The 14,889-nt window shown below is 44.3% G+C and overlaps 1 protein-coding gene across 1 annotated transcript in view; it reads right to left on the minus strand.

Annotated features, from left to right (window-relative positions):
- Positions 1-3,400: 3,400 nt before the first annotated feature.
- The window catches only part of ADAMTS9 (ADAM metallopeptidase with thrombospondin type 1 motif 9), a gene marked incomplete at both ends in the record, with an annotated part of 208,495 nt that continues 197,006 nt past the window's right edge, over positions 3,401-14,889 (minus strand). Inside the window, 2 exons of the mRNA XM_080715587.1 lie at positions 3,401-3,743; positions 5,326-5,383. Coding sequence (XP_080571713.1) covers positions 3,401-3,743; positions 5,326-5,383 — 401 coding nt within the window. The remainder of the gene's footprint in view (positions 3,744-5,325; positions 5,384-14,889) is intronic.

Raw genomic sequence — 14,889 nt, forward strand, 5'->3', positions numbered from 1 at the left:
GCAAGATATGAGATCTTGACATCATACTCAAGTAAGGCAGAAGTTAGGGTCCCCTGGGCCCCAAATCCTGTGACTTGCACCTGTTGTGAGGGCCTTCTTGAGGGACTAAGCCCTTTAAACTAGTTTAGCAAGACAGCAGTTCCAGGAGTGTCAGAACTCAGTGGACCTGTTCCACACCTGCGTGGTCTCTGGAGAGGTGGAGACTTGGTTTTAGGCGTGCAGAAAGCCCACACATTCTGTGTCAGAAGTGTGTAAGGCTGGGTGTGGTGGTGCATGCCTGAAATTCCAGTACCTGGGAGGCTGAGACACTAAGCTCTGTAGACCCTTGAGCTTTCCTTATCACAACTCTGACCCTGTATCATGTGAAAACGGGGAGCTTTCCAAAGGGAACCAGGAGAAGCAAAGGGCAGATAAGCCCTTTGTTCTTATCACTGCAGACTCCCAGCCCCTAATCTGTGTCTATATCAAATGAGCATGAGCCCAGATATGGTGATGCTTGCCTATAATTCCAGTACTTGGGAAGCTGAGACAGGAGGATCACAGGTTCTAGTCTAGGCCCAGCAATTTAGCCAGGTCCTTGACAACTTAGTAGATCCAGTTTCTAAATAAAAATTTTAAAAGGGATGGGGTTAGCTGGGCATGGCGGCCCTTGCTTATCATTCTAGTCCTTGGGAGGCTGAGATAGAAGGGTTGCAGTTTCATGGCTGGATCGAGTTACATAGTGAGACCCTGTTTCAAAATAATAAAACAGGGCTGGGAGTCTAGCTCAGAGGTAGAAACCCCTGGGTTCAATTCCCAGTATGAAAAAAAAAGGGGGGTGGAAGGGGATGGAGTATAGTTCAGAAGTAGAATGCAGTCACACATCTGTTGGCTCAAATGAGAAGAGAGAATAGGGCAGTGTGCACCAAGGATACAGAAAGGAGGAGGTGTGGATCTGACACAATGGGAAAAGTGATGTGCGACACCTGCTCTTCACCAAAATTCATGATGGCCAATCCCATCAGGCGGAGCTGTCCACAGCATCCCCAGGGTCCATGTCTACACAGGAGCAGCTGCTGACTGACACAGGCTGGGGTAGTACTGGAGGTGGAAACAGAAATGCTCAGATGACAGCCTCAATCCCTCTCCATGCACAAAATGATGCACAGAGTTTATACTATGTTGCCAGTCATACTTTACAGGTGTGTGTGTGTGTGTGTGTGTGTGTGTGTGTGTGTGTGTGTTTTAGTTACTGGGATTTATTTATTTATTTTTTTTGGTGGTACTGGGGTTCCTGGAAGACCTTCTACCTCCGAGCTACACTCCCAGACCTAATATATATATATATATAATTTTTTTTTGAAACAGGGTCTCTTAAACCAGAGTGGCTGGCCTCGATCCTCCTGTCTCTGCCTCCCAAGCGCGGGGATTACAAGCGTGCGCCACCATGCCCGGCTGTTACTGGGATTTAAACTCATGAGCATTCAACCTTTAAGCTACACTTCAAGCCATTTTCATTTTTTGTTTGGAAACAAGGTCTCCCTAGGTTGCAAAGAGGCTCATATTGCTGGGGCTGTCCTCAAACTTGTGATCCTCTTGTCTCAGTCCATGTTTGAGCCTCCCTTATCACAACTCTGACCGCTGTTCACTATTATATTTTTATCATAAAAATAAGGACACAGTACGTGTGGACTTGTATTTGTGGGCTTGAAGTGGATTGATGTTCAGAGAGGAGACAGTACAGTTGAGAACACTAGTTTTCTGGAACAATTAGAAAGATCAATGGCTATAAATTCTTTGTGACGTGTCTGATTCATTGATAGCTATTTATTTATTCATTTATTTTGTGGGTCTAGGAACTGGACCCAAGGACATTCTACCCTTGAGCTCCCACAACCCCTCAACCATTTGTAATTTTCAATTAATTAATTAATTAATTAATGCTGTACTGGGGATGTACATTGTACCTCCAAGCTACACCCTCAGCGTATTTTTTATTCTTTATTTTGAAACAGGGTCTCACTGAGATGCAAAGGGCCTAAGTAGCTGAGGCTGTCTTTGAACCGCGATCCTCCGATCTCAGCCTCCTGAGTACTGGGATTACAAGCGTGTGCCACCACGCCCTGCTTTATTTTTAAATCAGATCTTACTAAGTTGCTGAAGTCTTGCTTAGTTACTGACAGTGTTGCTAAATTGCCAACGTTGGCCTCAAACCTGCAATCCTCCTGTTTCAGCCTCCCAAGTACTAGGATAATCGCATTAAGCATGATGCTTAGCTCCACTGGCAATTTTTCTAGGCGTTGATTACATGACCTTTCACTTCTAACTAAAGAGAATTTTAGGAATTAGGTCCCACTGTAAATTAATCGTATGAAGGTCAGTCTTAGTGGAAGACTCTTTTAGTCTCCTGGAGGAGAGGTTTGCGAACTTGCCATTTTCTTTAGGTCTGACTGTGTGTGTGTGTGTGTGTGTGTGTGTGTGTGTGTGTGTGTGTGTGTTACACGGGATGGAAACCAGGGACATTCTAACCTTGAGCTATATCTGCAGACCTATTTTATTTTATTCTTTTATTTGGAAACAGGGTCTCAATAAGTTGCGAGGGCCTCACTTAATTGCTGAGGCTGGCTGTGAACCTGCGACCCTCTTGTCTCAGCCTCCCAAGAACTGAGATTACACGCGTGCGCCACCACGCCCAGCTTAGGTCTGATCTTTAAATTGACGACATGTGAGAATTTGCTGAAATTTTGGGTGCTTAAGGAGGGAGGTTTTCTTTCTTTCTTTCCTTCTTTCTTTCTTTCTTTCTTTCTTTCTTATAATGGCACTGGGGATGGTTCTACCTCTGAGCTACACCCCAGCCCAATTTTTTATTCTTTATTTTGAAACCGGGTCTCACTGAGTTGCAAAGGGTCTCACTAAGTAGCTGAGACTGTCCGCGAACCGTGATCCTCCGGTCTCCGCTTCCCAAATGCTGGGCTTACAAGCGTTCGCCACTATGCCCAGCCATGGAGGGAGTTTGTATGCTGCGAGGAGGGGACTGACGGGCATCGTGAGCTCCCAGCGTGCCATCCTTTGTGCCAGAATCACATCCTGGTCCTGAGACAAGCTCCCTTACAGCGGGGCTCCATTTCAGTAGGGATTCATGTTAGTGGTCAGTCTGCGCTCAGGGCTTGTGGCCATGGGACAGCGTGTTGGAATTCTCTGAGCACCTTATGGGCCCCTTAGCAAGAAGAAGGTGCCCGTTCTGGAAAGCCCTGAGCCACTCCTACTTAGATGCAGAAATCCCGCCATCTGGGCCAGGTCTGGGCTTGGGAAGGAAGAGGCTTGAAGCAGGCGGCGGCGGCGGCGGCAGCTGTCTCGGGCTCCTCCCGGCCGGGTACCGATCGCTTCCTGGTCACTTAGTTACCAGGGGGCGGAGCCTGCATTATGACCCAATAAGCGGCTCCAGGCCCGGCGCGAGCTGTCCAATCGGGTGCGAAGGCGGCGGGGGGCGGGGCGAGCACCTCTCCCGAGACCTTCGCATCCGCGCCGCCATACTTGGGGCCGCGTCTCCGCTGCAGTCGGCGGGGCCGCGGGCCCCTGACGCCATCGCGCCGTGACAGCCCTGGAGCGGGAAACCCTGGGCGGGATCTGGGCGGCGCCAAGCAAAGATGGTGAGGCCTGGGGACCCGGGGAGGGGCTGGTGACCCGGCGAGCCCCGGCCGGCCGCGGCCTCGCTCCTCCCGCCCTCGGCGCGTCCGCCAGGCGCGGACCCCGGTGTGGGCGCACTGGAGGGACGGGCGAGGGGGCGGCCGCAGCATGGGTGTCCGGATGGGTGTCCATCCCTCCTGCCTCCCGGGCACGCAGGGTTCCCCGAGTCCTCTAATTGCCTGGAAGCAGGGCCTCAGCTCCGCGACCCTCAGGTCGTCAGTAAATCCCTAAATAAATAAATATATATATTTTATATAAATATATATAGATAAACAAATATATAAATATATTTATATATTTAATTTATATATATTTAATAAATAATATGCATATATAAATATGTTTGTATTAATATATAAATATATATAAGTATATAATATATATTAAAATTTTATATATTTTTATTTTTTGTAATCGTACATAACTTTGGAATACAAGGCTTAAGAGGATATACAAGCACATATTTTATATATAATGTTTATATAAATATATAAAATATATATAAATATATTAAATTTTATATATTTATTTTTTGTAATCTAATCATACATAACTTTGGAATACAAGGCTTGAGAGGATATACAAGCACATATTTTATATATAATGTTTATATAAATATATAAAATATATATAAATATATTAAATTTTATATATTTATTTTTTGTAATCTAATCATACATAACTTTGGAATACAAGGCTTGAGAGGATATACAAGCACATATTTTATATATAATGTTTTTATGAATATATAAATATATAAATATATAAAATATATATAAATATATTAAAATTTTATATATTTTTTATTTTTTGTAATCATACGTAACTTTGGAATACAAGGCTTAAGAGGATATACAAGCACATATTTTATATATAATGTTTATATAAATATATAAAATATATATAAATTTATTAAATTTTATATATTTATTTTTTGTAATCTAATCATACATAACTTTGGAATACAAGGCTTGAGAGGATATACAAGCACATATTTTATATATAAATAATGTTTAAATTAATATATAAATATTTATATAAAAATATAAAAAATATATAAATATATTAAAAATTTTTTTTACGGTACTGGGGATGGAACCCAAGGGCATTCAGCCTCCGAGCTACACCCCAGCCCTAATTTTTTTTTTTTTTTTTTTTTGCGGTGCTGGAGATGGAACCCAGGGCCATTCTGCCTCCAAGCTCTGCTCCCAGCCCTATTTTTTATTCTTTCTTTTGAAACAGGGTCTCACTAAGTTGCAAAGGACCTCACTAAGTTGAGGCTGTCCTCGAACCGAGATCCTCCTGTCTCAGCCTCCCAAATGCTGGGATGACAAGCGTGTGCCACCACGCCCGGCTCCCTAAATATCATGACATAAACCCACATATCGCCGGACTTATCAGAAAGCAGTCCGCAGGCACATGTGGGTGGGGAGGGAGCGGAGGGTAGACGGGCTGGCTTCTCTGACAAGAAAGAAGGAAAGAGAATGAATGAAAAGAGAAAAGGAACATGACTTGATCTGGAAGGAATGCTGCAGGAGGGGAAAGGCCAGATGTGAGGTCTGCAAACTTCTCAGTGGGCGGCAGAGAGGACTGTTCTTTCTAGCCAGGAAGAAGATGAGGGAAGAGAGGGCCATGGGGTGGTGACGTCAGACCCTAGACCTGAGAAGGTTTTGCCTGGTGTCAGCTTGTTTAGGATGCCTGTAAAGGCGGTTGTGTGCTGCTCAGGGTGAGAGTGGGTCAAAGATCAGAGGCCTGGCGGGAGGAGAGAAACTTAAGGAAAACTTGCTTAACAAGAATTTTCTTGGCCGGGCTTGTAATCCCAGCATTCGGGAGGCTGAGACCGGGGGATCGAGGTTCGCGGACAGCCTCAGCTACTTAGTGAGGACCTCTGCAACTCAGTGAGACCCGGTTTCAAAATAAAGAATAAAAATTAGGGCAGGGGGTATAGCTCGGAGATCAAATGCCCCTGGGTTCCATCTCCAGACCCACAAAAAAAAAAAAAAAAAAAAAAAAAAGAATTTTCTTTATGCCAATCAGTTAATTATCTTTTAGGAAAAAAAAGTGTGAATTTAGAATGTGTGTTCGTCTGGCCTTATCATGAGATCAAAATGGGACATCCTGTAAGTGTAATAGGGAATGTGTTTGAATACAGTAGTTTGTTTCTCCAGATCACAAAGCATTGGAGGTGGGGATCGTTAATCACTACTGTTTACTGAGAATTTGAGTGTTTCTTTGAGTTCTCTTACAATAACAACAACAACAAGCCCGGCATGGTGGCATACACTTGTAATCCCAGCACTTGGGAGGCTGAGACAGGAGGATCACACAGGTTTGAAGCCACCCTCAGCTACTTAGTGAAGCTCTCAGCAACTTACTTGAGACCCTGTTTCCGAGTAAAATACATATAAAAAAATAGGTCTGGGAGTATAGCCCAGAGGTAGAAAAGCCCCTGGGTTCCACCCCTAGTAACACACACACACACACACACACACACACACACACACAAATAACAATATAAAAATTTGGTCCTTGTCTCTGATTCTGTCCCAAAAATCCTTTTTTGGTTTTTGGGGGTACTGAGGATGGAACCTCCAGAAACAGGGTCTCACTGAGTTGTAAAGGGCCTCCCTAAGTAGCAGAGGCTGTCTGCAAACCGTGACCCTCCAGTCTCAGCCTCCTGAATGCTGGGATTACAAGCATGTGCCACCATGCTGGGCTTCCAGAGATCCTTAAACCTTTGGAAATTCCACAGAAATGCCCATGAAGCTTGGTGTGGTAGCCCATGCTTGTAATTTCAGTACTTGGGAGGCTGATACAGGGAGATTGTGGTTCTCGGACAGCCTCAGCTACTTAGTGAGGCCTTCTGCAACTAGTGAGACCTTTTTTTTTTTTTTTTGGCAGTACTGGGGTTCCTGGAAGCCCTTCTATCTCCGGGCTACACTCCCAGACCTATTTTATATTTTTTATTTGGAAACAGGGTCTCTTAAGCCAGCGAGGCTGGCTCTGAACCAGCGCGATCCTCCTGTCTCTGCCTCCCAAGCGCGGGGATTACAAGCGTGTGCCACCACGCCCGGCTAGTGAGACCTTTTTTTTAAAAATAAAGAAAAAATAGGTTTGAGGGTGTGGCTGAGAGGTAAAATGCCTCTGGGTTCCATCTCCAGTGCCACCAAAACAAACAAACAAAAAAAAGTGATCCAGGCATGGTGGCACATGCTTGTAATCCCAGCATTTGGGAGGATGAGACAGGAGGATTGCGCAGGTTTGAATCAGCCTCATCTACTTAGTGAGGCCCTTTGCAACTCAGTGAGACCCTGTTTCAAAATAAAGTATAAAAAATAGGGCTGGAGGTGTCGCTCAGAGGTAGAATGCCCCTGGATTCCATTCCATCCCTAGTACTGAAAAAAGTCTTTGATTTTTTTTTAATCATAATTCCCTTTTAAGTGATACCTGAATTTATGCTCACCAAGTTACTTGAATGCTGTCCTATAACTTGAGGCTGGGGTCTGGTAGCTGTCAGAGCAAGCTCACGCTCTGCACGGCATCTGCAGGGACAGTGTGGTCCACCTGAGCCCTGAACTTGTCAGGACGGTGTTAACTCTGGGTGGTGTCAGATTGAATGGTGGGGCACCCAGGTGGTGTTGGAGAACGGGTGGGTGTCCAGCAAAGCCCACAGATTGGGAGTCAGCAAGATCCCTCAGGTCAGAACCTACACCTGACTCTGGGTGAGTGCTGGGGAATGTGGGGTGTGGAGGTCCCAGAATTCAGTTCCTGCTGCTCAGGTTCCCTCCCTCCCTCCTGGGCCTGAGGCCCCTGGGCTGCAGCTGCTCAGTGAGAGTGTCTCCATCTAAGCTCAGGGTCCTGTGTGGCCTTCTGAGGTGTGTTCTCCTGTGCACTGTTGCTGAGGCTGGGCTTTCCTAAGCTGCTTTTCTGTGGCTTTCTTTGTAGAATCTTCTTTCTATAAAATAGCATTTTAAAGCCGGGCGTGGTGGCGCACGCTTGTAATCCCAGGGCTTGGGAAGCTAAGACAGGAGGATCATACAGGTTCGAAGCCAGCCTCAGCTACTTAGTGAGGCTCTCAGCATTATAGTGAGACCCTGTTTCCAAATAAAATATAAAAAAGTAGATCTGGCGGTGTAGCCCAGACGTAGAAAGCCCTTGGGTTCCATCCCCAGGACCACACACACACACACACACACACACACACACAAAAGCATTTTACCTCTTTAGCTAAGAATTTTTTTTTTCAAAATTTGCATGTAAGATGGTGATTTTCTGGCTTACAACTAAGTGGATAGAATGATGGCTTCTAAAGAAGCCAAGAGAATTCTTCAAATAAATTATTTGTTTAACAGTATAGTTAGCTGAGCGCAGTGGTGCATGGCTGTGGTCCCAGCACTTGGGAGGCTGAGACATGAGCATTGCAGTCTGGAGGCCAGCCTCAGCAAGTGAGTGAGACACTGGAGGATTTGTCAGTGATCCATTCGAAATTAAAAAAGTGAAAAGTGCTGGGGGTGTATCTTGGGGGTAAAATGCCCCTCGGTTCAGTCTCGAATACAAAGAAAAAGAAATCAAGAAGAAATTTATTTATGGAATCACCACACAGGTCAATTGATGAGCTTTTCTTTCCTTCTGGAGTGAACGCGTAGTACTGGGATGCGAATGAAGGCGTGTTCTACCTCTGAGCTACATGCTTAGCCCTCCTTTATTTACGTTTTTATTTATTCGTATAACTGGGGATTGTACCCAGGGCATTCTACTTCTAAGCTATATCCTCGTCTTTCTAGATTTTTCTTTCTGAATCAGGATCTCACTCCACGGCTGTGAATCTTGCCACATTCTGTGGGTGGCCTCACCCCTGTGTGGTCCTCGTCTTTTAGCCTCCCAAGGATGGGGTCACAGGTATGTGCCACCGCAGCCAGTTTTTAAATTTAAATTTATAAATTTGTTTATCTATTCATTCTGCTGCGATTGAACCCAGGGGCATGCTACCTCTAAACTTCATAAAAGGTTTTTTTGTGGGGGGGGGTGTTGTTGTTCTGTTGTGGAAGTACCAAATAGTTTCAGCCTCCCGTCAGAATTGCTGTGGGAGAAGATGTAGGAACGAATGGATGGGACGTAAGAGCGTGCTGAGCAAGACATGGAGGGGACATTTAGAGACAGAGCATCGTGTGAACGTCTTATGAAGTTGGCGTAGATCTGCAGTGATCTCAGGCTCACCTTTCATCCTAGAAATATGTGACATGTTTTAGGCGTTGGTGGCTTTTGAGGACGTGGCCGTGACCTTCACCAAGGAGGAGTGGGCTTTGCTGGACCCATCTCAAAAGAACCTCTACCGCGACGTGATGCAGGAAACCTTGAGGCACCTGGCCTGTGTAGGTAAGGGTGGCGTCCTTCCCTCCTTAGTCAATGGAGTGCACGTGGTTCTTGCTCATCAGCGCTGTGGCACGATATGAAATATTGAAAGGAAACATTTTGGTAAATAGAGCAGGCATCATCTCATTATTTATATCATGCACTCAGGCTAGAGTTGAATAATTTTTATGGATTGTTGTAATAATTCATAATGATCCTTCTGGGTCTACATTTCAGACCAAGACCAGGAAGAGCAGAACATTAAAGATGGCTACAAGAGTTCCAGGAGGAGTCTAAGGTAATGTTCACTCACTGAAGAAAGCAAGGAGCCTGGTGTGGTGGTGGACATTTGTCTTCCTAGTATTTGGAGGGGTAGAGACAGAAGGATACCAGCCTCAGCAACTTAGTGAGTCCCTGTTTCTAAACAACAACAACAACAACACCGTTCTGTGGGTGTAGCTTGAAGGTGGGATGTTCCTAGGTTCAATCTCTATAAGCACAAACACCAAAAAAAGAAAGAAAAAGGAGAAAGATTAAAAGGAATGAATCTCAAGAATCTTAGAGTGGAAGAAAAATCAACAGCTAAGCAGCTGATTCAAATACCTGCGACTTAAAATGGATTTAATCTCAGCTATATCGAAAACTGCAGACAGGTTGAAGTTTTCTAATTGTAAATAAAAAATCAAAAATATTTCGACATTAGAAACATCTCAAAAACCAGCACAACACCTTCAGTCCAGTTTTTCTGAGAATTCAGTATACATACATGTTGTTCCATGTACAGTATTATTATACATGGCAGGGTTTGGTCATAAGGTGGAGATGATACAAAAATGTTTGGTTTTAGACCGGGACAAATCTTTGAGGTCGCTCATTATGAGAGCATTTCAGAATCCAAAACAATTTAGTCTCTAACATTTTGCATATAGTATATGGAAGTGTTTTTCAATCTGATATCAATAGTCAGTGTAATCAAATAGTTAACTGGGAAAGAGTATTATTATGAAACCCGATATGAATCAGGTGTGATAACTCATGTCTATAATCTCAACTGTCTGGAAGGCTTGGGCAGGAGGAACGTGAGTTTTTTGCCAGCCTGGTAGCTTAAGGGAAACCCTTTCTAAAACTCAATTAAAAAGACCAGGAAGAAGCCGAGTGTGTGGCGCACGCTTGTAATCCCAGCATTTGGGCGGCTGAGACCGGAGGATCGCAGTTCGTGGACAGCCTCAGCTACTTAGTGAGGCCCTCCGCAACTTAGACCCTGTTTCAGAAAGAAAAAGAATAAAAAATAGGGCTGGGGATGTAGCTTGGAGGTAGAATGCCCCTGGGTTCTATCCCCAGTGCCACAAAAATAAATAAATAAATAAATAAATATAAAAAATAAGAACTAGGGCTGAGAGCATAGCTTGGAGGTAGAATGCCCCTAGGTTTCATCCTCAGTATCAAAAAAAAAAAAAAAAAAAGAAAGAAAAAAAAAAAAAACAACCGACCAGGAAGCTGGAACAGGCCTGTAATCCCAGTCCTAGGGAGGCTGCAATAGGAAGATCACAGATTTGAAACCAGCCTCAGCAACTGGCAAGGTTTAGAGAGTCCTTGGTTGAAACATAGACCCTTTTTCAAAATAAAAGGGCTGGGGCTAGGGTGTAGCTCGGTGGTAGAATGCTCCTGGTTTACTCTTAATTTAAAGGCTGGCCATGGTGGCACATTCCTATAGTATAACTATTTGGGAAACTAAGACAGAAATAGTGCAGGTTTGAAGTGCTCAGCAAAGTAGCAAGACTTTGTATAAAAAAAAAAAAATCCAGTGTGGTGACGCACACTTATAATCTCAGTACTTGGGAGGCTGATACAGGAGGATGGTTCATGGGCAGCCTTAGGTATTTAGTGAGGCCCTCTGCAACTTGGTGAGAACCTGTTTCAAAAAAAGTATAGAAATAAGTCTGGGAGTGTAGCCCAGAGGTAGAAGGGCTTCCAGGAACCCCAGTACCACACACACAAAAAAATAATAATAATAATAATAGGGCAGAGGATATAGCTTGGAGGTCGAATGCCCCTGGGCTCCATCCCCAGACCTTAAAAAAAAAAAAGAATAAAAAATAGGGCTGGGGGGTGTAGCTAGGAGGTAGAATGCCTCTGGGTTCAATCCTCAAAACCACACACACACACACACACACACACACACACACACACACACACACAAAGGAAAAGGAAAAGAAAAAGGAAAAAATACTATGGATGTAACCCTACTGGGAATCCTTTTTCCAGAAAGTAGAATCCCCCTTTTTTTTTTTTTTTTTTTTTGGCAATGCTGGGGATGGAACCCAGGAGCCTTCTACCTCATTGCTGTATTGCTGTATCCATAACCCTTTTTATTTTTAATTTGGATACAGGGTGTCATTAAGTTGTTGGAGCTTCTCTAAGTTGCTAAGGCTAGCCTTGAACCTGTAGTCCTCCTGTTTCAGCCTCCCAAGTACTAGGATTACAAGCATTCACCACCAAGGTGCTAGGTTACTTTCTCAGTACCACAAAATGAAAAGGCAGGATAGAAAGAAAGGCTTGATATAAATATTACTACTTTGATAATAACTGTCCTAGATCTATCCTGCAGATATTTCCTGCCACTAATGTTAAAAAAATTCCTACACAGCATAAAACCAGCATTTCTTTTGGAATATCATTAATAAACATAACCACTAGTAATGTGCTGCTTTTCTTTTTTTTTTTTTTTACAGAAGTCAAGTGGTAGAAGGATTCATGGAACATAAACTTGGTAGTGAATATGGAATAATCTTCAGCTGGTCTCCAGATCCTATCCTTAGGAAGAAAACTCCTCCAGGTGGGAGGCAGATGTGTGGAGAAGTTCTCCCTGGTCATTTATCCTTAAGTGAGCCCCACAGAGCTCAGTCTGGACAGAAACCGTGTGTGAATTTAAAATATGGAAAGAAATCTGATAAACATAAGGAACAGGGGGAAACCTTCAGTTCTCCCAAGTGCTTTTTGAAGCCTGAAGAAAATCACAATGGAAATAAACACCATGAATGTAAGCACTGTGGGAAAGCCTTCAGTCGTTCCAGTTCCCTACAAATCCATGAAAGAATTCACACTGGGGAGAAGCCCTATGTATGTAAGCACTGCGGGAAAGCCTTCAGTTCTTCCAGTTACCTTCAGAATCATGAGCGAACTCACTCTGGAATGAAACCTTATGTGTGTAAGCATTGTGGAAAAGGCTTCCGTTCTTCCAGTTACCTTCAGATCCATGAGCGAATTCACTCTGGGGAGAATCCCTACGTATGTAAGCTATGTGGGAAAGGCTTTAGTTCTTCCAGTTACATTCAGATACATGAACGAATTCATACTGGAGAGAAGCCCTACGTATGTAAGCAATGTGGGAAAGCCTATAGTTCTTCCAGATACCTCCAGGTACACGAAAGATCTCACACTGGTGAGAAACCTTATGTATGTAAACAATGTGGGAAGGCCTTTGGCTCTTCCAGTTACCTTCAGAATCACGAGCGAACGCACTCTGGAAAGAAACCTTATATATGCAAGCAATGTGGGAAAGGCTTTACTTCTTCCAGTTACATTCAGATCCATGAGAGAATTCACACTGGAGAGAAATCCTATGAATGTAAGCAATGTGGGAAAGCCTTTAGTTCTTCCAGTTACATTCACATACACGAGAGAATCCACACTGGGGAGAAGCCCTACGTGTGTAAGCACTGTGGGAAAGCCTTTAGTTCTTCCCAGTACATTCAGATCCACGAGCGAATTCACACTGGGGAGAAGCCCTATGTGTGTACGCAATGTGGGAAAGCCTTTAGTTCTTCCAAAAGCTTTGAGATACATGAGAGAATTCACACCGGAGAGAAACCTTATGCATGTCAGCATTGTAGGAAAGCCTACTCTTCTCTTTATTCCCTCAGAAGACACGAAAAGAGTCACACTGGAGAGAAACCCTATGTGTGTATGCAGTGTGGGAAAGCTTTTAGTTTTTCTAGTTCCTTTCAGATACATAAAAGGTCTCACACTGGAGAGAAACCCTATGTATGTAAGCAATGTGGGAAAGCCTTTAGTTCTTTCTTTTCCCTTCAGATCCATGAGCGGATTCACTCAGGTGAGAAGCCCTATGCGTGTGAGCAGTGTGGGAAAGCCTTCAGAGTATCCAGTCATTTGCATAAACATGAAAGAACTCACAGAGGAGCGTAACCCCAAATAGACACCGTGGGAAGGCTTCGCTGTCACAGGAGAACGCATCATGGAGAGTGCAACTATCAGTGTAAAGCTCGGAGGGATGTCCCAGCAAACTTGGACCAATTCACAGACTTGTAAGAACTCAGTATGGGGAGAAACCTTGACTAAAACAGATGTGCGGAAGTCTCCAGTTGTTCCATGTTCATGGAAGCACACTGGATCAAAACCGTACAACTGTGAAAAGTCCAAGGAAGTTGTCCGTTTTAACAAACAGATTCCAAGGCCTGTGGGATTCTTCATGGAGTGGAATCCTCTAAAGACAAGTAATACGAAAACTTCGGTGCAAATGCCTGTGTGGAAAACTGCAAAAGCACCCAAGGTGAAGGAAATAATCTGAACCCTAGGAATATACGTGTTTACCAGTGGCTCACTCTTAAGGTATATCTCTGGACTATGCACTGGTAATTTTTACACTTAAATGATGAGGTGACTTAATTTTTTTTTTTTTTCCTCCCTATGGTACTGGGGATTGAACTCAGGGGCATTCTCCCTCTGAGCTAACCCTTAGCTGTATTTTGTTTGTTTTGATTTGGTTTTGGTGGTACTGGAGGTAGAACCCAGAGGCTTTCTACCTTCAGGCTATACTTCCAGACCTATTTTTATTTACATATATATATATATATATTATTTGGAAACAGGATCTCACTAAGTTGCTGAGAGCCTAAGTAGCTGAGGCTGGCTTCAAACCTGTGTGATCCTCCTGTCTCAGCCTCCCAAGCGCTGGGATTACAAGCGTGCGCCACCACGCCTGGCTTTATACTTTATTTGGAAACAGGGTCTCACTATGTTGCTGAGAGCCTCACTCAGTAGCTGAGGCTGGCTTTGGACCCATGCAATCCTTCTGTCGCAGCCTCCCAAGTGCTGGGATTACAAGTGTGTGCCACCATACCCGGCATAATAGTTAGGGTCTTTTAAAATAAAATCAGCCAAGCGTGGTGGCGCACACTTGTAATCCCCGCGCTTGGGAGGCTGAGACAGGAGGATCGCACAGGTTCGAAGCCAGCCTCAGCTACTTAGTGAGACCCTCTGTTTCCAAATAAAATATAAAATGGGTCTGGGAGTATATCCCGGGGTAGAAAGCCTCTGGGTTCCACCTCCAGTACCACCAAAAATAATAAAATAAAATCAGGTCTCAGTTATTAGCAACTTATTTAAAAACTTGCATCCTCTGAGCTCGGGGGCTCAGCCCAGAGCTTTGCTCTCTAAGCCTCACCGGTGAATAAACAGACCTATTATGTCTTGACTCGGCCTCTGAGTTGTTATTCTCCATGGACCAAAAAGTCTGCAACCCCATCACAATCACAGGTTAATGTATGAGTTTCCCACACATTTCTTTTGACATCGAGACATTATCACATTCTTGCAACTTCAGGTCTTCCCATCATTGCACTCCCATGCTTACACGGCTAAAACTTCTGATTGCAATTCATCCCTCACCGATCATGCCAAGAGATGCTGCTTGCTGGTGTGTGTCTTCCCATGCCAGAGACCACCAGGACCGTAGCTGGGGATGTGGCCTTGGGGGCTGTGTCAGCCTCTGCTCCCTCCCTCCCCCTCCCTGCCTCAGGCCTCCATGAGCAGCTTTCCATCCCCACACCCTGCTGTCATGATGTGTCTGCC

The sequence above is a fragment of the Muscardinus avellanarius genome (assembly GCF_963383645.1).
Source record: "Muscardinus avellanarius genome assembly, chromosome: 18".
Taxonomy (NCBI): Eukaryota; Metazoa; Chordata; class Mammalia; order Rodentia; family Gliridae; genus Muscardinus; species Muscardinus avellanarius.